General features: G+C 46.4%; 1 protein-coding gene across 5 annotated transcripts; it reads right to left on the bottom strand.

The window, feature by feature from the left end:
- Positions 1–1,123: 1,123 nt before the first annotated feature.
- On the bottom strand, positions 1,124–26,487 carry LOC131696593 (histone-lysine N-methyltransferase, H3 lysine-36 specific-like). Of its 5 annotated transcripts, XM_058996482.1 has the most exons (24): positions 23,080–23,467; positions 22,394–22,555; positions 20,712–21,640; positions 18,785–18,923; positions 17,882–18,054; positions 15,340–17,575; positions 14,729–14,844; positions 13,988–14,279; positions 12,852–12,973; positions 11,915–11,963; positions 11,519–11,652; positions 11,132–11,269; positions 10,786–10,909; positions 10,269–10,469; positions 9,487–9,666; positions 8,834–8,990; positions 8,360–8,565; positions 7,670–7,782; positions 6,855–7,124; positions 6,529–6,645; positions 5,386–5,527; positions 4,961–5,067; positions 4,651–4,858; positions 1,124–4,141 (listed from the first exon to the last, which is right to left on the bottom strand). In XM_058996482.1, exons 3-24 carry the CDS (start codon positions 21,621–21,623, stop codon positions 3,009–3,011), a joined length of 7,269 nt encoding a protein of 2,422 aa, XP_058852465.1. In that variant the 5' UTR covers positions 21,624–21,640; positions 22,394–22,555; positions 23,080–23,467; the 3' UTR covers positions 1,124–3,008. The 5 variants fall into 5 exon arrangements, with proteins under 5 accessions (XP_058852465.1, XP_058852468.1, XP_058852467.1 ...); XM_058996485.1 differs by lacking the exons at positions 22,394–22,555; positions 23,080–23,467 and adding an exon at positions 26,424–26,487; XM_058996484.1 differs by lacking the exon at positions 22,394–22,555 and having other exon boundaries at positions 23,080–23,468.
- Between the last annotated feature and the right edge of the window lie 249 nt (positions 26,488–26,736).

Here is a 26,736-nt window from a genome sequence, read left to right as displayed (position 1 = left end):
TGAACTCTGATGCCAATTTCCACCAAAAAAACTGAAAAAAATGCTGCATGATCAACATAACCTGACATCAGAAAATCTGAACATGTGTATCTAGGACTCGCCAGTATCCCTTAAATCACAGCTATTTTATTTGTTTATTTATTTACTTTTAAAACGATTCATCGTCTTCGGTCTGTAAAAAACAGCATGCTGATAGCTTTAGTACAGATCAGACTACAAATGATATCTTAAACTACTGTGTATGCATGAACATGTTCTTTGAGAAATGCATGCTACACACCAGTTGAAAAAATCCTGTAGTTTTAAGACCTTCCGGGATAAATTGGTGTGCACACCAGTGCAAATCTAATCCCATACAATTGCAATACTCTTAACGGTGTTTTATGATTAGTGTATTTATTATTCACATTACGCAGCTGTTAGAACTAGAGGTCCGAAAAGTCGTATGCCACAGAATACTCACGTCAAGTAATGTCCAGCAGTCACCACAGATGGCGCCACTGCCATTCACAAAATAAGTAATTACAAACAGCACCAAGTTAATATTTTACCGGTTACAAAATGCAGCTGTTTATGTATGTATGTATGTATCAATGATCGGGGCCCCTCTCAGACAGTGTTTTGGTTTTACTCCACACTCCTCTCTTTACATGTACTATACTCGATTTATCATTTGGTTCTGCAAATAGTAGAGATACTTCCCATTTCACATTCTCTATTCAAAAGGGCACCTTTCGATTATTATTATTAAACATAAATAAAATCCAGAGGCTCACACAGTCATTATTTCTTGCAGCAATCTCCACAATGTATTTTAAAAGGGGAAGCTAGAGAGTTTATTACAAAGAGACAGGCAGCTAAAGCACACAGCAACCAGGCACCAAACACATAGCACTGTGTCCTGTCTCTAACTTACACTGCAGAGACTCTGAAAGCAGCACAGTAACACACGCATTGCGACGTACAACGCAAAAGGGATTTTTTGCAACTTGGCCTAATTGGATTCACTGCTCTCCTCTATTAATATGTATATATATATATATATATATATATATATATATATATATATATATATATATATATATATATATATATATATATATATATATATATATATTTTAATCAATGTGCTTGAAAAATCATAAAATGTAATTATACTAAAAAAAAAAAAAAAAAAAAAAATTAAAAAAATGGGCTTCCAGGAGCAGTAACAAAAACAGCAAACCTTCGCCAGGAGGCAAAACAGATTTGTGGCTTGCCACAATCTCGACTACTTAAAAAAAAAAAAAAAAAAAAAATACACAGATGGTTTTTCATGATTCCATTTGTTCATTAAGTTACATTCAGAGTGCATTAACTACCATAGAAACATATTCTGGGTACATTACCACTGCGTGTCCTACAGAATAAAATGATAGCATTTCTGCGTGGCCTCCTGCGCGCTCGGGAGTAGAAGTCACATGTGGCTCTAGAGCCTGAGCTCAGAAAGAACAGCTTTGTGCAGCAGAATGCTGCTAATTTCAACAGGGGTTGTACGGGCACAACAGCAGCCATCACCAGCTTTCTCAAGAACTGAATTGGTTACGGAGGTGAGAATACTGAACTTGACGTTCTACCAAATCCACCTTCGTTTACAAGTGCAATGGGTGCATGACACTGTGATGGACTCTGATGAACTGTATTACTGATGTGACGAGGTGCTTGGCACAAGCTACTAATTACAAACAGGTGCATCCCACAGACTACAAACACTGCTCAATGGGGAGGACCTGGGCTTTCATTCAAACGTAAAATCAGCAATGATTGCAATATTGAACACAGTAATGTGTTCCTCATCCCCAGACACAGACACTCCCAGACCCTGCCACACACCCTTCTCACATAGATCCGCAACTCCAAGTCACATAGCAGTAGCTGGAGAATAAAGTTTCAATGTTACTGTCGGCAATGTTCATTAGGAGTGAACTACCCAATCATTGTCCTTGGTCTGGTCATCCAATGAGAAGAACCGTTATTCCAATCACATGCAAGATCCAATCACGACACAATCCAAGTGTACTCCAAAACAAAGCAAAAATGACAACAAAATATTTGAAAAATCCTGTGCCCTGGAACCCGAGCCGCACTTGAGCTCTTTCGTAGTCCAGTCAAGATTCAGGGCTTCGTCTAATAGAGATGGTTCTGTAGCACCAGGTAACACAACCCTTAGATCAGCTGATCAACAAATCCAAAAAATGACACCACTGCCACATCTAGAACTGTGTGTAAATTATATATATATATATAACATGTGACTGTGGGAAGAGCCCAGGTTGGCCGTTGCCCTTCTACTGAACTTAACCCACAGCAGTACAGAGAAGAAAAATGTAAAAAATATCCAGGCATTTCGATCTGATGGTACAGCAGCACTACGGAAAAGCCCACACTTGTCATTTACCAGTCGCTCAGTTTTAATAAGAGCCCACAGTTCTAATACGTCGCATGACTGAAACAGTGCTCTCTCTCGTGTCCCAGTGTATTTCTAACCTCTCTCCCCATCTGTCTGCTTGCTGCCTGTACGAGTGCTGTAGAGTTTCAGGACACACCTATTCCACTCCGAGGTGCAAGGGGTGAGGGCAGGGTCAGGCGACCAACGGCTCTCAAACAGCAACTGGGGTCTAAAGTCAGAAAGCAGGGCACGCGCCGACATTTCACCCTCAAACGTTTCCAAAATCCCAGTTTACACGGGACATCATTTTTTATATATTTATATATATTGTTTAAGTTTGTTGGTTTATGTTTTATGTGCGTGTTTCTGTGTGTATGTGTTCCTGGGGGAACTAGCAGCCACGTTGTATCCAGCGCAAACCCCACGGTCTTTCCCATCCAGCTGAGAGCAGCAGATTGTCCAAACCAAGCTCTCTCTGCATTCTCCCCTTCCCTCTCCTGATTTGAGCTGGGTCAGTAGTCAGGAGAGTTGCAGGAGCTCCACTGAAGCAGGGATGGAGCTGTAAGGCCAGGGGGTGTAGTCACTTCTGCTCCCCCTGACCCTCACCCTTTCCTTCCTCCTCAGCCGTGGCTGTGATGGGGGTGGTGGTGGAGGTGACAGGAGGGGTAGAGGGGGATGTGGTGGCTGCAGCAGTGCTCTTGGGGGTGGTGGGAGCAGGGGTTGTGACTGCGAGGTCTTTGCTGGCTGCAGCAGTGCTCTTGGGGGTGGTGGAGGGGGAGGGGGTGGTGGGAGCAGGGGTTGTGTCTGCAAGGTCTTTGCTGGCTGCAGCAGTGCTCTTGAGGGTGGTGGGAGCAGGGGTTGTGTCTGCGAGGTCTTTGCTGGCTGCAGCAGTGCTCTTGGGGGTGGTGGGAGCAGGGGTTGTGTCTGCAAGGTCTTTGCTGGCTGTAACAGTGCTCTTGAGGGTGGTGGGAGCAGGGGTTGTGTCTGCAAGGTCTTTGCTGGCTGCAGCAGTGCTCTTGGGGGTGGTGGAGGGGGAGGGGGTGGTGGGAGCAGGGGTTGTGTCTGCGAGGTCTTTGCTGGCTGTAGCAGTGCTCTTGAGGGTGGTGGGAGCAGGGGTTGTGTCTGCGAGGTCTTTGCTGGCTGCAGCAGTGCTCTTGGGGGTGGTGGGAGCAGGGGTTGTGTCTGCAAGGTCTTTGCTGGCTGCAGCAGTGCTCTTGGGGGTGGTGGGAGCAGGGGTTGTGTCTGCAAGGTCTTTGCTGGCTGCAGCAGTGCTCTTGGGGGTGGTGGGAGCAGGGGTTGTGTCTGCAAGGTCTTTGCTGGCTGCAGCAGTGCTCTTGGGGGTGGTGGGAGCAGGGGTTGTGTCTGCAAGGTCTTTGCTGGCTGCAGCAGTGCTCTTGGGGGTGGTGGGAGCAGGGGTTGTGTCCGCGATGTCCTTGCTGGCTGCAGTGGAGCTCTTTGGGGTCTTTTCCCCAGCCACCCCTGGCCCCGGGTCCTTGTCAGGGGACTCGGGAACGTACTCGCGGATCTCTCCGGGCTCCAGGGGGTCCGGCCCGCAGGGGTCGTGCTCGCAGCAGGACAGCCGTCCGTCCAGCTTGGAGATGAAGAGCATTCCCTCACGGTGCCGCTTGCAGAAGGAGCTCGGACACATCTCACAGAACGAGGCGGCGTCCTCCGCGCACACGTCACACTGGTGCCACGGGCACTCCCAGCGACCTGCAGCAACCAATCAGAGACCCAGAAAACACATTCAACGTGACTGCAGGTCCCCCATGGGGATGGGAACACGACTCCTATCGGGTAACAGTTTCACCCGTGCCAGGTTTTATTATTACGAGCTTGATGAGCCGCAGCATATAGTTAACAACCTCCTGAGCATCTTACTAAAAGGCACAGTAAAACCGGCAATGGATGAAACTACTATGCAACGGGAGACTTATTTCCATCCCAGCAATTCACAGTGGTCTGTATGAGAGGCATGACCCAAATCCTTCAGAAGGAAGTTCTGAACCACGGAAGCACCTGATTGAGATGTGCCTGCTGCAAGCCTTCTCCCTCAGTCTGTCTGCCTTTACAAAGTTTGAAGACCCCAGCTTATTCAATTTTTGGGGAGTTAAAATTGCAGTTTCTTTTTTTGTACAGAAATGAAAGGGCCGAAAGGGCCGAGTAGGCGTGCATGGCTATAGTCGGTGCTGTCAGCGCTGTGCTCACGCGCAGGTACGTACCGGCTGGCCTCTTTGTGAGGTTCAGGCAGTCTGCGTGGTACACCTTTGGGCAGCCTGGCTTCTTGCAGGACACAATCTGCCCCCCGTCCCCGCAGCTGAAGCACTCGTCCTCACGCTCCTTCGGCACCTCTGACCTGGACCGACGCTTCACCTGCACCTTCTTCTTTAGCTTGCGCCCCTTCTCCTCCGAGGAGGTGCTGGGCTGGTTCTGAGACGCACAGGGAGCGAAGCACAAAGTTACAACCTCTGCCCAGCACTGGCACAAACTGGACTCCCCAAAAAAATAAAAAAAAATAAAAAAAAAAACTACCTTTGGTCTCACTCCCAGGAAGCCGCTGCAGTTGGGGGAGCCACACTTACACACAGTCTTGCCGTTCCCCAGGCACTCCAGGTTGTAGTTGAAGGTGAGCTCCGTGCCTTGTGAAGGAAAGGACACGCATTACCAGCAGGTTATGAGATGTAGGATGTGCGTGCATGTTTCAACTGTAACTGCACGTCTTCAATGTTGAAACCAGTTTAGTTTCGTATACCTACAGCACAGTGAAGGATGATGTCTTGAAGTGTGAAGCATGCAATGTGTGCATTTGCAAGCATTAGACCCTAACCTGGCACAGGTGTGAACGGCACTGGTTACAGAAGGTTGAAGTGGGAATATTGGTTTTAAAAAGAGGTGGTGGTAGAGGACAGTAAGAGAGAGACGGGAGAGGACAGTAGGTTTGTGTTCGTGTCTCTCACCAGAGGGAATCTCTGCGAGAGCGAAGAGGCCGACCCTGGTGTCCCCGTTCACGGTCCATTTCTGCGTTTCGCAGTTGGGCTGGCAGCTGTGGTTCATGAAGCGGGAGTGGTTTCCTTTCGGGCCAGCGTCGATGACACGATCCTGAGGGGAGAGGAGAACACACTCACTACAGCAAAAAAATACTATCCGGGACAAACCTTGGGGTACAAGATTGGTGTCAAGGTCTTTACTCAGATTTGCAATCTGCATTATTTTTTTTAATGGTTTTTTTGGGGGGTGGGGGGGGGGGGGGGGGGTAAAAAGAAAATAATCTTAATGTTACAATACTAGTAAACAAAAAAATAAGGTATATAAATGATGGTCATTGGCAAAATGTTTTTGGTTTCTTTTTAATCACTTGATCATTCATCCTTGACCATGAAACACACTTGAGTGACTATGACTGAAGCATATGCACTTAATCACCTAATTAGTGAGACAGTTGATTGGACACTGGATATGGAGTGATTTCAGCTGTTGAATTGCAAGCTTGAATAAAAGCAATAAAGAAAACCAAAGAAAAAACAAAAACAATATGCCACGTCTGTCAAGAGAGCAGTGCCTTCGGGCAATTGGCATGTTGGAGGCTGGTCTAGGGCAGCGTACTGCGGCTCGCCATCTTGGGTGCTCACAGCCAGCAATTTCAAACATGGCGAGACAGTATAACCAGACACTGACAGGCCACGAACTGGGAGACCAAGAGTCACCACACCTGCCCAAGATCAACAGATCATTTTGCAGCACTTTCGTGATGTCAATTGTTAATTAGCACAATACAAAGTCACTGTACCTGCATTTTTCATCTAGTGAATTTTATCCAAATATAAGTGATACTTTTCTTTTGATGCTCAGTATATAAAAAGATAATTCAAATATCTTACATGAATGCTACATACCTAAGTGAAACAGAACTCCGAGCTATATTAAAAGTAGATATTGACAGAACTCCTCCTCTAAGGAAAGCACAGCATGCGAGAGGCACTGAGAGCAACACAGAGCAGCACAGAGAGCAGCAGTGAGAGCAGCACAGAGCAGCAGCAGTGAGAGCAGCACAGAGCAGCAGTGAGAGCTGTGAATGAGCCGGGCGACGGCAGGGCTCTCACCTTGTCCAGGGTGAGCATGTAGAAGTTGAAGATGTCAAGCTCCTGAGCGTGTTTGATTCTCGCTCGGCACTCCTCTTCATCGATCACCTCCCCCACATACTCGTTCACAAACTCACCCTGGGGATTGAAAAGGGTCTCGTTACAGAACACAATCAAAAAAAAAGAATTGCACAAACAACCTATTTTAAACACTGCATGTGCCCCAACCCCCCCCCTGCCAAGCTCTCATTTACCAACCCACTGCAGTGTTTTGGCAAGAATGGATCTGTGCTGGTATTTGGAGTTTAAAAAAATAAACTATACACAGACACAGGTCTGCAGATTACCTTTTTGAGGTCGCTCTTGCAGCGCAAGCCCCAGCCCCTGGCCAGGGTCCTGAAGATCTCCAGCTCTGGGTAGAGGCGCTTGGTGAAGCTCTGGTTTTGGCACCGGTCCCCGGCCTGGCACACCTGGGGGTGGCACTCGTACATCAGCATGCGGTTGATGCACTCCGAGTCCAGGCTGCAGGGATTCTCATCCGTCGCCTTGCAGTTACAGCGCGGGACCTCCGACATGTCTGCCGTGAAGATCTGCACCTTCCCCATCGGCCGGTTCACCTGCGACACAGAGCAGCACACAACTTAAAATCTCTAATAAGAAAACAGCAGCAATCCCCTAATCTAACTGATAAACCATCACACTTATTTACTGAACAAAACCTGGTGACCCCCAGTGCAGACAAATATATACCAGCTCAGTGCATGAGACTTGTTCAAGTCTATACATTCTACTGGAAACTGGCTAAGGCTTGTAGACATTAAACCAATGTGATCCTCAGCAAATTCAGTAGTATAAAAACACATGTGCAACAAAAGCCCGAGAAGATAGTAAGAGAGAGACAGCAATGCTAAACACAGGAAACTGCTGTGCACAAAACACCTTGTGGATAACATTATTTAATATTGGCTGCTTGTATGTTTTTAACCCAGTGAGAGAACAGGACAATGAGTGTAATAAACCTGTGTAGAGGCTGGTCATTGTAACTGGACACTGCTGAAAACAAGAAGAGCATGATCAATCATCATGAACACCAGCACACGATACACAACACAGGCATTCACTGATGCAGCCCAGTCATCCACACCAAGTCCACTGTGCCGACCTTGATGTGTCTGTAAGGAGGGGGTTTCTTGTCGTTTCTCCGGTCCTCCTGTAGCTGCCTCATCTCCTTCTCAGCCTGCAGCTCGTGGAACCTCTTTGCAGCCTCTTGCAGAGCTGGGGAGAGGAACAAACTGTAACACCAAGGACAGGGCATGCTGGGAACTGGAGTCCTGCCACGTCTGTGCAAATGCGTGGGAGCAGAGAAATTACCAAAAGAACAAACATTTATTTATTTTTCACAGAACTCATTTAAAAGAATTCTTTGTAAACTGTGAAGTTTCAAGAGGAATGAATACACTTGCATTTTTATTATTTGACAAAAAAAAAATCTCTTTATAAAGTGTGTTCACCTTTAAAAGAACAGATCATAAGATAATAATGTCAGTATAGGGCAGAGATGGGCAACTCTGGGCCTTTCCAGTCCGGGGCTTTGTTACAAACATGATCTTTGTAATTGTTAAGGGGACCAGTTAACCCTCCATTCAGGTCCTAAGGAGTAAACTGCTCCATCACTGCTTGGATTCACTAACCACTGTTAAGATTACTCTTGGACTATCCCATGTTACTTTAGATAAGGCAGTCCGAGACTAGTGCTAATCGTGTTCTATGAAACCAGCCGCATACCCGTTAAACCCGCAGAATGCTCCTCCCACCCCTGGTACGGTGGGGATTTCAGCGCTCTGACCCGTACCTTTCTTGTAGGTGGGGTCCACGCCCTTGCCCATCTTGTCCTTGTTGCTGGCGTCCCCCTCCATGTACGGGAAGACACGTGCCTGGTAGGTCCACAGGTAGTCGTCGGATCCGAAGAAGTGCACCGGGAACTCGCCGATGTCGTGCTTCATGCGCTGGATGTTGGCTGGGATGTTCCGGGGCTGGCTCACCTCAGCAGGCCACCACCTTGGATTATTATTATTATTATTATGATTATTATTATTAATGTGATCCATTCAAAAACGCACAAAGCTAAGCAATAGGACACTGCGCAGTTCAGTGCTGGTTATACAGGGATGGAAATAAGACTCATTGCCTAGCAGTTGGATCCATTCCTGACTAACACAGATTTAGACACTCTTTTATACCCTGTGGATGAAACTGCCATGCAATAGGGAGTCTCATTTCTATGCCTGTTGTGCTTTCCCAGTCTGGTGAAGAGGAGCTTGCTGACCTGTAGCGCCCCACTTTGACCCACACCACCTCCTTGTAGTGCGGCTTCTTCCCAGCCCGGCAGTCGTTACAGAACCAGCTGCCCTCGGGCATGTCGATGTTGAGACACTCCCGGTGGAAAGCAGCAGGACATGACTCGCAGCACAGCAGACTGCCCCCTGTAGGGAGGGAGGAAGAAGAGCAGGTGAGGAGAGGGAATCAAACTGAGCAGCCAGCGCTGGGAGCATGAGAGAACTGCTTTAACAAAAACACAAAGTACCACCAAACACACAGACACACAGCTAGACAAACACTGCAAGAAAAATACGCTGGAATAGACGTTAGCATAGCAAACCCCTCCCCCAACATACCCCACCCCTACACACAAGCTGAGAAAATACCAGCAAGCAAGGACCCCAGTTTCAAACACCCCCCCAAGCTGAATAATAATAATAATAATAATAATAATAATAATAATAATAATAATAATAATAAATAAAAATCACACACTCACTAACAATTAAGCAATCCCTACAAAACCAGAAAACTGGTTTAACAAAATGTGTGTCCGCACACTTACAGAGAGACCCAGCAAGGAAGAACAAAAAGCATGCAATATTATTTCTCGGGATACATGCATGAATGTCCCTCCAAAGTGCCTGCACTCGCACTCACCTTCGGAGCAGACGAAGCACCAGCTGACGTTGACGTGCTCGTGGTTGCGGCAGCCCTTGCGTGGGGTGAAGTGGTTGGGACACAGGAAGCTGTTGTTGGCCAGGATCACGCTCCCGGCAGCCATACAGTAATCGTTGGCGTGGTACGCAACGGGACAGCGCACGCAGCGGGTCAAGCGTCCTGCGGAACAGAGACACTGGGACTGAGACTGCTGACTCCAGCTGCTGTGAACCAGCAGGCTGCACAAACAATCAGAGGCTCAGCAAACACAAGAAAACATTGTCACACAGCTACAGAGCATGGTCTTTATTTCATTTGCTTAACATGTTAGTACTCCTTTTAATATTACTTTTTTTTTTTTTTTTTTTTTACCATTAACCATAAAAGCAACAGTACTAGAACACACTCTATGTCCCTACAGACTGAGCTCTCCTACACAGCTACCAGGGCCAATTAAGATCCTTCTCGTCTCCTATCCAGGCACTGGCCCTACATCAAAGTTTAAGACCGTATATCTACAAACAATGTCTAGGCTAGATTCCAAGCCAGTTCCCTTTGCAGCTGAGAGACAGGCATGCTACCTATCAGGGCTGGAAATAAGACTCCCACTGCACAGCAGTTTGATCCATCCCTGTTTTTCCTATGAGTTTAATAAGACACATGTGAGCTTGTTACCTATACACTGTGACTAATCAAGCTTGTATTAAACCCTTGAATGGGTGTAACTGCTATGCAGTGGGTCTTCTTTCCACCCTGCCTGCAGACACTCCTGGGGGTCTTACCTTTGGAGACGGTGGGGTTGGCAGGGTTGGTGATGTAGCAGGACAGGCAGACGTGCAGCGAGCAGCGGAAGCCATGGTTCTGGGGCACGGTCGGGGCGTGCTTGGTGATGCAGTCCATGTGGTAGAACTTGCCGCACACTGGAATCATGCACCGCTTCACGTCCGGCCCAGGCTTCTTGCACACGAAGCAGGTGTGTATCCCTGCACAGATACAAAGCACACAGGACCGTTCGGACAGGACTATGCAAAAGTATACAAAACATTATCTTTCAACAGCGTGCACACAAAAAAAAAAAACAGTATTAAATTTGTATCCGGCATGTGGAAATGGAGCATGTATAAAAATATATAAAACAAATCAATACTCAATCTATCAGCAATATGGAATTCAGAAGCAGGTATATTTCAAGTAATATTTTTTTTTTGGTGTTCACGGTATCATCACAATGGGTAACTAAGTGTAAAGTGTAAAAGCAAAGCGTCAGACAGATGAAGTGTTTAAAGGGCAAAGCCTGACCGGAGGTGCATTCGTTGCAGATGAACCTCCCCTTGGGCATCTCCGACAGGCCGATGCACTGCAGGTGGAACGCTCCGCAGCACTGACTCTCACACAGCAGCAGCTCCCCGGGCTTCTCACACACCTGCCAGGGGAATTACACAATCAGCTATTCAAGTCTTCCTGACCGACCCGTTCTTTCAAACCACTTCTTTCTTCTCGAGCCTACTGTGCAGCTTCTGCCTCCCCCTCAACTGAATGAAGATGTGGGAGGAGCTATAACCTGCCGCGTTCTATACAGCCGCCCCCTTCATTCAGCCCATTCCTTCTAACCACACCCACTACCCTCCAGTCCCCGCCTCCTCACCTGGCAAACATTCTCCTTCATGGAGGCGGCCCCGCCTTTCTCTCCTGGAGATTTCTTATTGGTCGGGACCTCCAGCTCGCACTGGAAGACCTCCTCTTTCACTGTCACAGGGCTGTCCTCCTGGCCAGAGGGGCAGGCCTGGGGAAACAGATAGAGGAGAGGGGCGTTAGTGGGGAGCAGGGAAGCTTCAGTCATATTCCTAGGATCGGAGGGATAGATGCAAATTGTGGAGAGAGAGAGAGAGAGAGAGAGAGAGAGAGAGAGAGAGAGAGAGAGAGAGAGAGAGAGAGAGAGAGAGAGAGAGAGAGAGAGAGAGAGAGAGAGAGAGAGAGAGAGAGAGAGAGAGAGAGAGAGAGAGAGAGAGAGAGAGAGAGAGCGGAGAGTTACCTGGGGCTCGGGAGCTGCCTCACTGGATTCCTCGAGACTCCCCTCTTCCTCGGAGGCGCTGGGGACGCTTTTCTTGTGCAACACCGGGGAGGAAACCCGCCTCCTCCTCTTCTTGTTTCGGTCGGGGTGCAGTGCTGAGGATGTGGAGGTACAGGACAGCTGTTAATGGAATCCCTTTTTTATAAATTACATCTATTTGTCCACTGCACACTGACTACCATGTAGAAACTAAGGCTAACACCTTATTTTTGAGAATAGTTAAATGTTTAAGCAAAACTCATTAATAATGGATAATGTTTAAACTCTAATCCACCAACACTCTTGACAACTGCTGCCCTGTAAATTGATTTGGTATTGAATGTACACAGAACAGCACAGCAGTGGAGTCTTACTCACCTGAACAGAGTCCTGGAGACGAGGAAACGCTCTTCTTCGTGGACTCGTCCTTTAAAAACACAGCAAGAGATTAATAGCAGGCTCCGCATCAAGCTTCAGCACTGGCAGCAGTTTCACAATGCTGTGTTCAGCGTCACACACATAGCCTTTTGATTGCGCCGCGTGTGTAATTGTACTTGCTTTACCCTCCTGTGTAGGGTGTTGCACTCCTGCCCTCACCTCTTGCTGTTTTTCATGACTGTCCTGCCCCCCTGCCTCCGCCTCCTCCTCCTCCTCCTCCTCCTCCTCCTCCTCCTCCTCCTCCTCCTCCTCCTCCTCCCTGGTACCTTGTTCACTACACTCCTGACCACCCAGGGCAAAAGTGGAAGGAATGGGACAAAATAACAAAAACAATAAAAATGGGATGTATTTTCTTATGGAGCAGAATTTCTTAAAAAAAAAAAAAAAAAAAGACAAACAACATTGCATGTGAACCCAAACTAACCATCCTCAGGGAGCAGATTGGAAGTGGTTGTCTGCTTGAATAGCTTGTAAACACCCTTAGAAAAGTTTCCCACAGTAAATCTGTATGCTAACTCTGCCGTTTCCTCCCCATGCTTTTTATATCTACCTTGGTTTGCCATGTTTTTCAATATGCTTTACCATAGCTTACCTATGCTTTATTACACTTTGCTATGCTTTCACTGTGGGAAACTTTTATAAGGGTATTGAGTAAATTGGATAGGATGTACCTGTAAAGAAACTATATTTCAAACCGTGGGTCTGTATCACTGGATGGCCGGTGGTTTATCAGTGTGTTAATGAAGCACCACGGCAGGTCAGTGCCACCAGCACGTGCAAATATGAAGTCAGTATCTCAAATGGTCTCAGAGATAGGAGGCTCTGCCAGGCTAGAAGCATCGGTTTTGACTTGCTGAATGCCAGAACAGGAAGTTACCTTTTGGGAGCTGCGACGATCCTCCCTTGGCTTTTTCTTTGGAATTAAGATCGACTCCACGTCGATGGTCCACTCCAGAATCTTTTTAGTGGGTTTCCGAAGCCTCTTCCTCTCTTGGCACTCTATATATATATATATATAAAAAAAAAAAAAAAAAAAGTGTTTAACTATTTCAAAAGGCTTCCACTGTACCTTTCCTTACTGCGTTAACATTAAGAGGGCTATTCTTCCAGTGCACTGCAGCCAACAACAGCCCACAGGCACTTTATAAAACTGATGGGACAACACCAAATCAAATTTATATGAAAGAACGCTACTGGGATAATGCAACAAAAGTACTTCCCATGTCAAGGTGAAGAGGAGATGCACTTCATTAAAAGCCTACCATGTAGAGAGAGCACATTCCTAGTGTTAAAATCTGCTGACTGTACCTGGAGCGGTTTGACGGTACATTCAGCTTTAAAAGCTCGGTGGGGGTTAAATAAATCCTGCATTGGAACCCATGCATGCTTACATCAGGTACAGCTGTTCCAGCCTATCACAAGCTCCCACCTGTATGTAAATGAACCCATGCTTACATCAGGTACAGCTGTTCCAGCCTATCACAAGCTCTCACCTGTATGTAAATGAACCCATGCTTACATCAGGTACAGCTGTTCCAGCCTTTCACAAGCTCTCACCTGTATGTAAATGAACCCATGCTTACATCAGGTACAGCTGTTCCAGCCTTTCACAAGCTCTCACCTGTATGTAAATGAACCCATGCTTACATCAGGTACAGCTGTTCCAGCCTATCACAAGCTCTCACCTGTATGTAAATGAACCCATGCTTACATCAGGTACAGCTGTTCCAGCCTATCACAAGCTCTCACCTGTATGTAAATGAACCCATGCTTACATCAGGTACAGCTGTTCCAGCCTATCACAAGCTCTCACCTGTATATAAATGAACCCATGCTTGCTTACATCAGGTACAGCTGTTCCAGCCTTTCACAAGCTCTCACCTGGATGTAAATGAACCCATGCTTACATCAGGTACGGCTATTCCAGCCTTTCACAAGCTCTCACCTGTATGTAAATGAACCCATGCTTGCTTACATCAGGTATGGCTGTTCCAGCCTTTCACAAGCTCTCACCTGACTCTGGAGACTGCTGCCCGGGTTCCAGGGGGCAGGGCTCAGGAGAGGCAGGGTCCAGCTCTGTTTTCTGGGTCTCTTTTGCAGGTGACAGGGCCTCTGGGGGTGGAGTCAGTGTATCTAGGGGCGGGACATGCCCATCCTGGGGCGGAGCCTGTTCCTCTATGCCACCTGGCCCCTGTGTGGACAGTGCATGGTGCTCTGGGGTTGCAGTGTGCAGCTCTTCTTGCGTAGACGTCACCAGTGAAAGCGGCTCGCTTGCTGCTTCCCTGCTGTTCTCTTCCTCTCCAGCCTAATGAATGTAATCGTACAGGTGAGTACAAGACTTCTTCACCATCGCTGCTTTTATACCCATCGCTGACGCCAATAGCAACGAAACTAAACTACCCCCCCCCTCATTATCATCATTATCATCATCATCATCATCAGTTTCTACTTTTATATCCCTTTCGGTCACACTTTTTTTTTTAATTACATGTTTTGAAATTTGAATAGTTTGTGTAAACTCTTGGAGTTGGAGAAGTTTCCCTGCCATAACTGAAAAAAAAACAACATAACTGCATTAAAAAAAAAAAGATATAGATAAGAAACTTCACATGGTACAACCACACAAACAGTGACTGAGGGGGATATGAACACATGATTCATCCAATACTTGCATAAGACAGATAAGACCAGTGAACAAGAATTCAGGTAAAATGACAAGAACATTTCTATCTATCTATCTACAATCGCTCTAACCTTGCCGCTCTGCTCAGACCCTTTTCTCTGCTTCTTCTTCGCTCCAGTCTCGCTCTCCTCAGTCCACTCCAGGAGTCTCTTGCTGGGTTTCCTACGTCGCTTGCTTTCTGAGTGTGCTGCGTGGTTACAGTATGCGAGACAAATCTCTTAAAATCCACTTCAATCCAGCAGATTCTACATTTCCTCTTACCAGTAGAACGAAGTGCTGTCTTCGTTTCAGAATTATTCTACTAAGAAAGCCTATCCTAGTTACTCTTCAAGTACCCAAAACCTCTGGTTCTCAAATGGAGTGTACTACTAGTTTAGATGTTTAAAAAGTGGATGTGAAATGCAGATCTTGGTCCTGGTGTTTATACAGTAGTAACTATACACCGTGTTTAGTATTCAGTATTTATTCCAGACACACATTACTGTTGTAACACATGAAGTCTCATAAACATTCATATAAATATTGTACGTCTTCATTTTATACTCTATTGAAGTGCTTCCTGTTACAGGTTATCGGAGTGGTTACCAACATGCCAAATAGGATTTTTAATTTAATTCTTAAACGGGATCTAACAGGGCTTGTTCTCATCATACATTGTTTATAATAGAGAAGGCCCCGTTACCTGATAGCGAGACATCCTTCTCCTCTCCACTAGCCGGAGGTGTCTTATTGGTGTGCGTCCGAGCGCCTGCCAGCTTGCCATCCCCTTTCTTTGGTTGGGAAGCCTTGGCAGGTCCCAGGATGTGACCCGGACCCCCCTTACAGCCCCCGCTCAGCTCGAAAGGCACCGCCGTCTCTCCGCCCTCAAGCTCCTGCCCCCCACACTCTCCCTCCGTCCCGACTGCTTTATCAGAGCCCTGGTCAAAATTCTGCCAGTGCTTCTTAGGGGCCACGCAGTCCTCGGGGGTCCCAGCTGGAGACTGGGTCCAGGAGCGTCCCCAGAGGAGAGAGGAGCCCCCGCCTGGTTTCACGTCGCTGTGCGCTCGCGCGCAGTCTTTCCCATAAGCGTGCTCGGCCAATTCCAAAGGCACGTTGTTGTGACTCCGCCTCCTGGCTGCTGCTGTCGCTGAGCCTTTTCTGAAGCGCCCGTATTCATCGCGGACTTTCATAACGCTGCTGCTGCTCCTACCAGCGTCGCCCGAGCCGCCTTCCCCACCCTTGGGGTTCGCCCGTTTCTGTGAAGGAGGCCTGGGTCGGGCTCGCTTGATGTTGGCGCTGGAGCTGTTTCCCTGGGCTGGTAATGCATCACTGGGAAGCTGCATCGGTACCGGCCCCTGCAGGCTACTCTTGCTGTTTCTCACCCTGGTTGTCATTTTCGTCCCCCAGATAGCTGGGGTGATCTTCTCCGATCTCCCTTCATGCTTTTTATTTCCTCCAGCGTCGGAGAAGAGAGACAGCCCAGCGGGAGGTGCGTTATGTTTTGGAGGGGTGTTGGGAGGGGTAGTCTGAGGGATGATGGGAGGTGTACTGGGAGAGGTTCCAACGCTCTGCCCCACGACCATTGGAGACCCTTCCCTCGCCCGGCTGTCATGCATGCCCTTCCACAGCATCAACCAGGTGCTGTACTTGTAGTTGGAGTCTGGGTTAAAGGTAGCAGGCTTGCCTGACCTGCAGTCCTCGTTCTTCAGAGAGTGGAACGAGAGGACGTGCTTGACCACAGCGCTCTGAATGTCTGCAGGGATGGAGGAGGGAGAGGGGGAAGAGGATGAGGAAGGGGAGGTGCAGGAGGAAGAGCTTTCCTGGAGGCCGTTTTGCCTCTTCACCAGGGCAGCCACCCGGGCCATTGTGTCCTCCGACAGTGGCGCCCAGTCACAAGGCTCTTTGAAATCCAGCCAGCTCTCTCTCTCTGGTTTTGTGAGGGGCCCATTCGGGAGCGCAGTGTTGTTTCTCTCTGATAAAGCGGCGTGCATTCCCCCCGGGGTGCTCTGCTGCGTCAGGTCTTTGCAGAGTGTCTGTGAAGTGTCGACTTTGCCCGCTTGTTTGCAGCTATTTGCGGAAGCCAAGCTTTCCGTAGGACCTTCAGCGGATGCAAAGTTCTTCTCCGTCTCCCCCTTTGACAATTCAGAGTTTCTACAGCCAATAATGTGCTTGTCGGCTCCTGCCTCCTCCATAGCCTTCAGCGCCCTCGTCGTTAGTCTATTGCTGGCTGGGAGGCACCTGGCCCGCTGGCTGCTGATCTTCTCAGACAAATCACACAGTCCTGCGCTCGCGGGACACAAGAGCGAGCCCCCGTACAAGCTGTTTTCCGAGTCTGAGCCTGTGCTGGCGGCATCGCCGGCCAACCCTCTCGGCAGCCTCCTCACCGAAACGCGCTTGCGTCTTTGCCGTGAGGCAAGCTTCCTGATCTCCGGCGTGGGGGTGTCCAGCGGGATCGGGGGCGGCTGGACCGGCTCAAGTTTAGGGGTGAGTTCTGAAACCTTTGGACAAAGGATCCTCGGTACAGAATCAATATCCGAATAGGGGCAGTCAGCAGGGGGGGGGTCATCGGGTCCAGTGGAGACTGCCTCGGCCACAGCTGTTGCCTGCTTCCTCGATGTCTCTGCTTCTTTAGAGGCTTTGCAGGAGTCAGCAGGCTTCTTTTGGACCCGCGGGGTCTTGGTGCCGCCCTCCTTCTTCCGATTGGGCCTTTTGGGTGGATGTGATTTTCCATTGGGCAGTTGCGCTGACGACGAGGGTTCGGGGGGCCCGGCAGGGCTCTGGGGGCTTGTTAGAGTTGTTTCCTCTTCTTTCACAGATGTAGGATGGAGGTCAGTAGTCTTTGCAGAGGAGCTGCCGATTAATTTCCTCTGTGGTTCAGGAAGAGTGGCCTCTGCTTCGACCACACTGGCCTCCCAAACTGGCAAGAACCGAGTCGGGATCTGAAGCGGGAAGGAAGACAGACAGACCTTAGTAACCAGGTAAGCTTTAACTAACGAGATGAGCAAATTATATGATCAAACCTCCCAATATATATTCTTTATAAAAACCTTTTATTCTCAGCAATAATTTTTCACCCTTAATTTAAAATTACCATGCATTTAAAATAAAAATAAAATAAAAACACACATGCAACAAACATAAAGCAAGATTAAGATTATTTGAATAACAATCGCAGGAGTGGGCTTTTCTTGAAAGAGAGAGAGCATGTATTATCTTCGTATTGTAATTAATACTATATTCATTACTGTGTATTTGTAGTTCTCTTCCTTCTGCTTGCCCCTCCTGCGCAGCACGGGCAGATCTTCGAACTGGTGGCGCCCCTCGAAGGGGAAGGTGGCTCTCCCCACCACCCAGGCCTGGTCCAGGATCTCCCCGTACGTGCGAACGAAGTACTGGCGGCAGGGTCTGCGACTGGGCTCTGCAAGCACAGGGAACACAGCGCGGATTAGCCTACAGGGCGCGGGTACAATCACTGTGATACAGGGCTGCAAGTGAACAGCGTGACGCAGACAAGCAGGGGGGATTTTAAAGACTAGAGGTTCATGAGAATACTTTCAGATTGGACATCTGCATCATTGCATGCACAGCATAGCATGAATGTACAGTACAGATTAAGTAATTTTAAATGCTCAAGTGAAATGTGGTCTTGGTCTTGACCATTTCCCAATGTGTATCAGCTGGAGTTACTCCAGTTTCACGACAGGCCATACACTTCTTCTAAACAGAGAATTTACAATTACAGCTCACCAGAAATCCTGAAGTGGTTCATAATGCTACGCAATGGGAGTCTTAAATTCTTTCCTGGACAAGTACAGTATGAAACAATTCTGCAATCATTTGTGTTGCTCCTGGGTGAGGCTGGTTGGCCTTGCACACACACTGGCACGCATGCACACACACCATTTCAAACTCCCAGCAGCACCCAGACACAGAAGAAAGAAGGGTTCACAACCAAAGCTCATCGCCAATCTGCACAGCTGTTTTGCTCTACCTACATATTGCACGTAGCAGTACAGTCCTTTCCAGGTTTTACTATGAGACTTTGTGTGTAAGTAACTTTTGCGGAATCCCCCATCGGGACTGTAGGAGCTGGTTCTCGTGACTGGCATGGCAGCCCCTGCTGTGTTCACTGTAGCGAGGAGCCCTACCTTTCATCCTGAAGTAGGTGTTGAGCAGCGGGTCACAGCAGATCCTGCATGGCCACCAGGGCCGGCGGTTGAACTTGGCCCACACCAGGTCTCCAAGCTCGTACGCCACTGGAGTGGGCTTCTTCTTCGGACTGCAGCCCTGAAAGCCAACGAGAGGGAGAGGGGGGGGAAGCCGTCAGCAGCTCCACAAGTCCTCTTACAGCAGCTCTAGCCCTGCGGCACCAGCTTATTGCAATAGCACCAAAAACTATTACCAAATAAACATGCAACTGCATTTCCACCACATCCAGATACCAATGACTGCATTGCACGAAACACCCTACAAAGTGCACACTACAACATGTATTCAGGGCTTGAGAGATATCTCTACGTGATCATTTGGCTTGCCATAGAGTTTATGTGTGCTTTTAACCCCGGAAAGCAAAACAGACCCCATCAGAAACTTGTATTTTTTTTTTTTTTTAATACACCATTAACATAAAATAAAATATTTTGTTTGTTACTTTTTTCTTCACCAAATGATAAACTACACCTTCGAATGTTCCAAACATTTTACCTGCAAATCTGTCTGATTCAACCAACACATTTCTTCTGACATAATAAAAGCCAGAGCTGTCTCACGCTGCAAAAGAAGGGGTGTGCCTACTGCCTTATAGAAGCACTCACGACCGTCTGAGGATACGCAATCGTCTGGATTTGGTGGGGGTTGACCTTTAACCAGGGGTGCAAATTGTTTTGAAAACTGGTGCTAAACGGTTTTGAAAGTTTAGCACCAGAGCCTGAAATTACTTGAAACCCAAATGAGGCCAGTCTTTTTCTGCCACCACATTGTCATTTCATAATTAAAAATAGACTCATGTCATCTGGTACCTGCAGTCCATCACTCTACAAAGACATCATCATCATCATCATCATCATCATCGCATAGCTGCACCATTACTTGCAAAAAACCAAAAACATAACTTAAAATGTGTGGTTTTGATGGATTTCCATGAAAATCAGCAGAAACCAAGCTCATGGCGAACTTTGTAATCCTGCAAAATCTGATCCAAACTGGATCATCAGATCAACCGAGTTCATCCCCATCTCTGTACCATGCGAAGGTTTATCCAGTACACCGGGGCAGCAACTGGCAGAAAGTAGGACTGGCCTGGCATTCCGTGACCTTGACCTGGGAGTCGAAGGTTTCCCTGCAATCTTAGTATTGCAGGTCACTGAGGTTACCTTTGTGAGTGTCTTCAATGGTCTACCGGCACAAAGACTGACAGACAATATAATTGAACTGCTCTGTGCACGTTTCCAGAGAACAGACTTGATGTACTTTTTGCACCAAAGCTGTTATAGTTAAAAATAGGAATAATTCTACAGTATATGTAAACACAGTAACACCATCCTAATCTAAAAAGGTGTCATCCTAACACTGTCACTGTTAAATATACAAACTCTTTCCACTTGACAAATGCAAATGTCCAATCTTAACCTGCAGGTGACAACTGGCCTGTTTTTTTTTTTTCACTTCCCAATCCTCACAAGAAAGTCGTATCCTCCACCACTACCTTCTTAACTGAGCAACAAACCACCTCAGCAACTAAACAGCAACTAAATATCACCGCAAATTGCCACCGCAAAGATCTATAGGCCACCCCTGGGAATTTCATTAAGCAGAAGTACCACAGACATGTATACTGGCCAGCACGGCACACCACACAGTCTGCATGCTAGCCTTTGTTATTTGTCTATGGTACTTCTGCTCATAAAGATCCAGAAGGGATGGCCTATTGATTGAGAGGCCAGCTGACTTTTCAGATGTCCTAGAGTGCATTCCAAAGCAAAGAGTTCTCCAGGCTCCACACAAGCTGCTCCAAAATAAATCAATAATAATAATAAACTAAAAAAATAATAATTAAACCCAAAATAAAAAGCTTACAGAATTGGACTGAGGGGTAGCCGATGTGGCCTCTGTCCTGTCCCTCGGCTCTCCTCCCTCACAGCCGTTCCCTAAGTCCCGGGACACTTCCATGTCGCTCCCCGAATCTTCTGCACCACTTCCCAAATAATCTGTGGCGCATGTGGCCATGTCCTTTAATCCCGCAGAATGCGCGTGGATCCCAGCTGAGCTGGGCTCGAGTGTACTGGTTTTACTGGGCACCTCTGGGCGGATGTCCCGATTTTCAGCAACGACTTCTAGAGTTCCGGATTTGCAAGAATTCCCGGCGCTAACCATCGTTTTCTTTTTGTCTGTCTTTGCTTTGTGTTTCAGTACTGCAACAGTGACGCTGTCCCCCTCCTCCTCCTCCTCCTCCTCCTCCACCTCTCGCTCACCACCACCATGTGTTCTCATCCCAAGCGCAGTCGGCTTTAAGGGCAGGCAGCTGTTAGGGATTGCGTCTGCGTTCAAATCTGGAGTCCGAGGAGCGGGGCAATTGTTTTCTAAATCATGATTGGATAAAGTGTCCACCCCACTATTAAGGAGTGAAGAGGAGGCAATATGGCAGGAGACCGACTCGAAATCTGCCCCCTGAGTGTGCAAATCATGGGGCCCCTGCTGCTCTCCATCTTTGAAACCTAGGTCCGGCTGGCTAACCATGGAGGCGAGGTCCTGCAGTCTTCGAAGAGGGATGTAGCACGAGGAAGGCTCCTGTGGATCGAACACGTACGACTCTCCGTTTTTAAAAGCAGTGGCCGTCGACAGCTGCATGGCGCACGCGGTGTCTAATCCAGCTGCCATGCCATACCCTTTTCCACAGGGGGCGCTGTTGCCATCTGGTCTCTGCGGTTTCAGTGGGTCGGAGTAAAGAGTCAAAATATCTCCAACACTCCGTTTGCATGTTTGATCCATTCTCTCATGGCTCCATCCTGTCAGAATAAAATAAAAAATAAACATTGCTTTATTCCAATAGCAATTAAAATAGTTGGCCATCTTTAAAATTAAGAAATATAAAATAGTCGCAATTGTTAACTAAAATACTTTTTATTTTTTGGTGGAAAAAACTAAAACAACATTAGACTAAAAATGTAAGTCTTGGTTGGACGTCTGTAACAGTAATGCAACTACCATCAATTAAAGTTTATTGAAACTATGTATGTGTACTGTTATTGAAACTACAGGTAATTATTTGTATTGGTTAACTACAAAATATACAACGTTAGCTTTAAACAAATTATATATATATATATATATATATATATATATATATATATATATATATATATATATATATATATTGATTACATGTTGTACAGTTTAACTTTAAACCTAACAGATATAACAATTTCTAGATCATTTGGGGGAAAAACAGGATTCTGCACGTTACGTCAAAGCACAGCGACTAGACTGACTGAGCAAAAAAAAAAAAAATGTGTCGGACTAGCCTGTGTTTGATCTAATTATAGTCCCCGTTTCACAAAGAGTTCTTAAATTAATGTTTTAACAGCATTTGAATTACCTTGAAGACCAAACGTCTACCCTGCACTAATATCACAATGTTGACACTCCGCTCCCGTACGAACACGCACAGACAGACAGACAGACAGACACACACAAAAACACGATAGGTTAACAAATAAAAAAAAACACACCCGAGTTTAAAAATTCAACTGAAATCTTACCATTTACACCTCGGACACAATAAAACCAGTTGAAAATCGTTAAAAATGTGCAGTGTAAGGTTATTTTTTCCGGATTTGTGAAAGCGGATCTGTGCGGCAGTGCGACTAGGCCCGGGTGCTGCGCTCATATCTGTACTTAGAGAAGCTCTCCACCGGCAGCCACTGCAAAAAAAAAAAAAAAAAAAGAAAGCGAGCAACTGCCCGGCGAGGACTTTCTGACTCACACTGCCTTCATTACAGCACCCGCGCAGCCTTGCACTGCATGCACAGCTGCTGCTTTTTCTCTTGATAAACCTTTGCACTGCTATTATTATTATTATTACTATATATATATTATTATTTTTTAAATAAATGATTGTTTCGTATCTGCCGACCTGCCCTGATTACACTACAAACCCTGGCCCTGGCTGACTCTCTGCAGCAGCCAATCCGGCTCGCTTTCCCATCCCCCCCCCCTCCCAAAGTCTCGGTATCTATCACTAAATCCCTACAGCTCACAACTGCTGCAAGAAAACGCTGTCAAAATCGGAGACAACCACCTGAACGGGTTGGGTGACACCATAGTCTATTATCTTGAAGCCCCCCGGGTGCCTCTGCTCGTCTCCCTTTCAGTAAAACGCATTTATTGTGTGTGCTTGTCAGATACACCCCCCCTCTTCCTCCTCCTCAAACTAGTATAACCATACCAGCACAAGCGCGCCATTTCCACTTGTCCCCCTGTTCCCAGGCAGGGCGTCACTTCCTCCATTTAAGGTTACAAGTTTGATAAGAAATATTGTCCAAATTTAGGAACCCCACTTGAGAAGTTCAAGAGCATGGCAGGAAACCCGGTGTCTCCCCGTTGCATGGCGTGCTGTGGGCTGCGTGTGTGGAAGGTAGCATTGCCCGCACTTCCCCTGCCCTCTCCGAGTTTTACTCAAAATGGAGTCTGTTCTAGATTTGAGACTGGGGGCCACAGTGCTACCGAAATGTCGAGAAAACTGAATACTCGCGCTGTATTACAATATAACATCGCCTACTTCACAACGCTGCAAAGAACGTCTGTTTTATTACCCGATTTACACAACGCCCTTTTGTGCTGTGTGTGCAAATTATTTCTCCCACAACAAGACCCACAGTTTAATATGATAGATTATTTAGGCATTTCATTCAACGTTTACAAAACGCTGGAGAGGAAACAATAATTGACATTGCAGCTATATTTATTATTATTATTATTATTATTATTATTATTATTATTATTATTATTATTAATAATAATAATAATAATAATAATAATAATAATAATAATAATATGTTTCAAAAGAACAATTCACTGAGGCTGCTGCTATGACGTGCTGTTTCTGTATAGTCTATTTCATCCCTATAGTTTTTAAATATAAATATATAGCCCCACAGACGTCTGCCTCAATAACAACTCGAACCCAACACAGTGGGTAGTAAAGGCGTCCGTTATTTTAAATATTCATGCGCGTTCTTTCTTTTTTTTAACATAGTGTATGCAATTTGTTTAAAATACTTTTTTTTTTTATATATATATCTAACAATCTTCTTCCTTGTTGGGGCCACCTACAGGCTGCAAGATGCCTGGTTTTGTACACAACCAGTTGTAAGTATACACATGCAAATTCAGTTTACCAACACGAAACAACATTTATGCATCGTACTTTTTAAAAAAAAAATGTTGCTGGGTCAAAAACACATGTAAGTTCAATTCCAATTCGGGAGCGTGTCTGTCATTAAAAGCGAACGCAATGCCTTTGTGAACGCGGCGCGTCTGTGTCTGCGCTGCCCGAGTCGCAGATAGCAGGGCCTGTGCACCCTGCTTACCTGCACCCCGTTTCAATGACGGCTCCAAATGCACGGGGAGTAAAACAAATACACACATGTTATTAGTTTCAAATAGTGATTTAGCATTATGCGATGGTATTTAAAACATAAAGTGCTTTTCAAAAAAGAAAAGTCATTAAAATAAACGGTTCATAGTTGAACAGTCGACTCATGTTACAATGAGGGTGATTGTAGCCTCACATACACATAGTATCAATTACACGCCTATCAAATACCATTACTGCAGTCTGCGCTACAGTTTGGGGTTTCATTCGTAGTTTTAAGTAACGTGGCGTGTTACAGAAGGATTATACTATCATATAATTAGTCATTATTGTTATTTAAGCAAGCCAGATTTTACACTGCACTGAGATCAGGCATTTTTTTAATAGTACCGTACCAGGGTAAATGCGTGTTAAATTAAACGATAAAAAAACAAAATAAGCACGATTTACTAAATTTCCATTAACGGCCGCTACCCAGGCACGATGAGTAGACGGTGTTTGTTTCTGTAAATAACGAATTTGTGACGACATTCAGACTGGTTTCACTGTGCGCTCGGAATCTCAATGGCATTGCTAGCGTCCTAACACATTAGGCACAACACGCAGATTAGATTGTTAATGTATATCATTTATACAATTCATATTTCTGTTTATATATATTTTAAATGAAAACGAAGTACCTCTTTGTGGCACAAGGTCGATAGCTGTCGACATATTTAGAGAAATATTCAGAAACGTGAATGTTTTTATTATTAAAATATTTATTGTATTTTATTTTATTATTGTGGAAAATAATGCTCTGTGTTCCCTACAAACATATATGCTTCAATTTTTGGCAACCAAGATTTTTGGCAAGGTTTAGTCATGTGTCTTGCAGTAAAGACTTGGCAAGGGAAAATGCTTGAGTCTCAGCCTTACTTTTTCAATCTTCTTAAGAATCCCATGCCCTGCTGCTTTGCCAGTAGTTAGAGTTCTTAATTCCAGTATATTCGTGTGTGTGTGTGTGTGTGTGTGTTTTAGTCCCACATATTTCAAACTGTATAAGCTAAACAAGATAAGCTAGCTGTCTGAACAGGACAGCCAGTGACCAGGCTTCTCATTGTGAGGTGCTAAGCCCAGTCGGACAGGAATACAAATAAAGTTGAGTTCAAATTGTCACCTGGAAGGTGTATGCCAAACTGTTTTGGTAGGAGCCGTACACGCATACACGCACGCACATGAACACGCGCTGGCATCCGTTTCTCTTGCACACGCATTGACTAGCGTGTGCACACCATCTGCACACAAAGCTGCTGTGCTGCTGGGTTCAGGTGTGGGGGATGGAGGCAGGGGAGAAGACAGAACTGAAGAGAGAGTCAGACCTGACTGACAGAGAATGTCTAGCTGATGAGCGGTGCTGCTGTGGCCTGTTTTCAGGTATCTGCCAAACACTGGACTGGCAGTGACCAGCGTTGTATGTGATCTGAAGCACAGACAGCAAGCAACCCAGGACATGCACATAACCTGCTGGCTACCTGGTGAGCCAAGAGCTTGCTGTGCCAGAGCTGGCCTGCTGGAAGAGATTTTCAACTATCTATCTAGTATAAGCACAACACACACACACACACACACACACAATGAGACTGCATGACATAAGCAAGGTGACTGCATGAACAAATGTGAAGCATTCTCATGATGATAAAATGCCCAGCGATAGCAATGCACACAGTAAGTTTCCGCCATGAGAGCCTAAAGAAGAAAGCGAGTGTTGTGACATGTTGTTTGTGAAGTGAGTTTGTGCATCGCGGGCTGGTGCATGCGTCCACGTTATTGACAGCGCTGTGCGGGCCTCTGCGGGCCGTGTGTTTCAAAGATGAGAAGGTGCTGAAAGTTCCAGCAGGTGGAGGTGAGCTGGTGTCCAGTAAGAGGAAGGGCCCGGAGCACACGTCTCCTGCTTTCTTCAGCACAGCTTTATTAGATTTGTTTTACAGTGCAGGTGGCAATCGAGCACTTTAAAACGAATGTTTCATGCCACCTGCATTGCATAGTCGCTTAAACCGGCATTACCAGCTAAAACCAGAACAGCGCAATAGGGGGCCCGCCAACATTGTGACAGTGTGCTGTACTTACAAAAAAAAAAAAAAAGTTTTGTTTTGTCAAATGCAATAGAAAATGCACAGTGGTGAGAGTAAGCAATGAATATTTCATTTACTTACAGTCCTGGCATTTCCGCTTCCTGGTGGCTTCTGACTGGCTGAACGCTGAGCAGCTCACTCCCAGTGCTTGTGATTCAGGAACTAGGCAGATTGCAATGACTCTGTACAGGCCCACCTCCCCCCTTTACACATTATTAATGAGCTCCCTTTTTCTATTGGCCAGAAGGTGAGAGAAAAGAGGCGGAGTAAGATTAAAATCCCTGCCCACAGACAGGGAAAGAATGCTAAGATGGGCAGTCATGTATAGTATAGCGCAGTCTCTATAGCAAGGCAGTGAAGCTTTTGGGATATTCTGACACAAGATAAACCTGGG

The sequence above is a fragment of the Acipenser ruthenus genome, chromosome 22 (assembly GCF_902713425.1).
Source record: "Acipenser ruthenus chromosome 22, fAciRut3.2 maternal haplotype, whole genome shotgun sequence".
Classification (NCBI taxonomy): domain Eukaryota; kingdom Metazoa; phylum Chordata; class Actinopteri; order Acipenseriformes; family Acipenseridae; genus Acipenser; species Acipenser ruthenus.
This window is presented reverse-complemented; position numbering and strand designations above follow the sequence as displayed.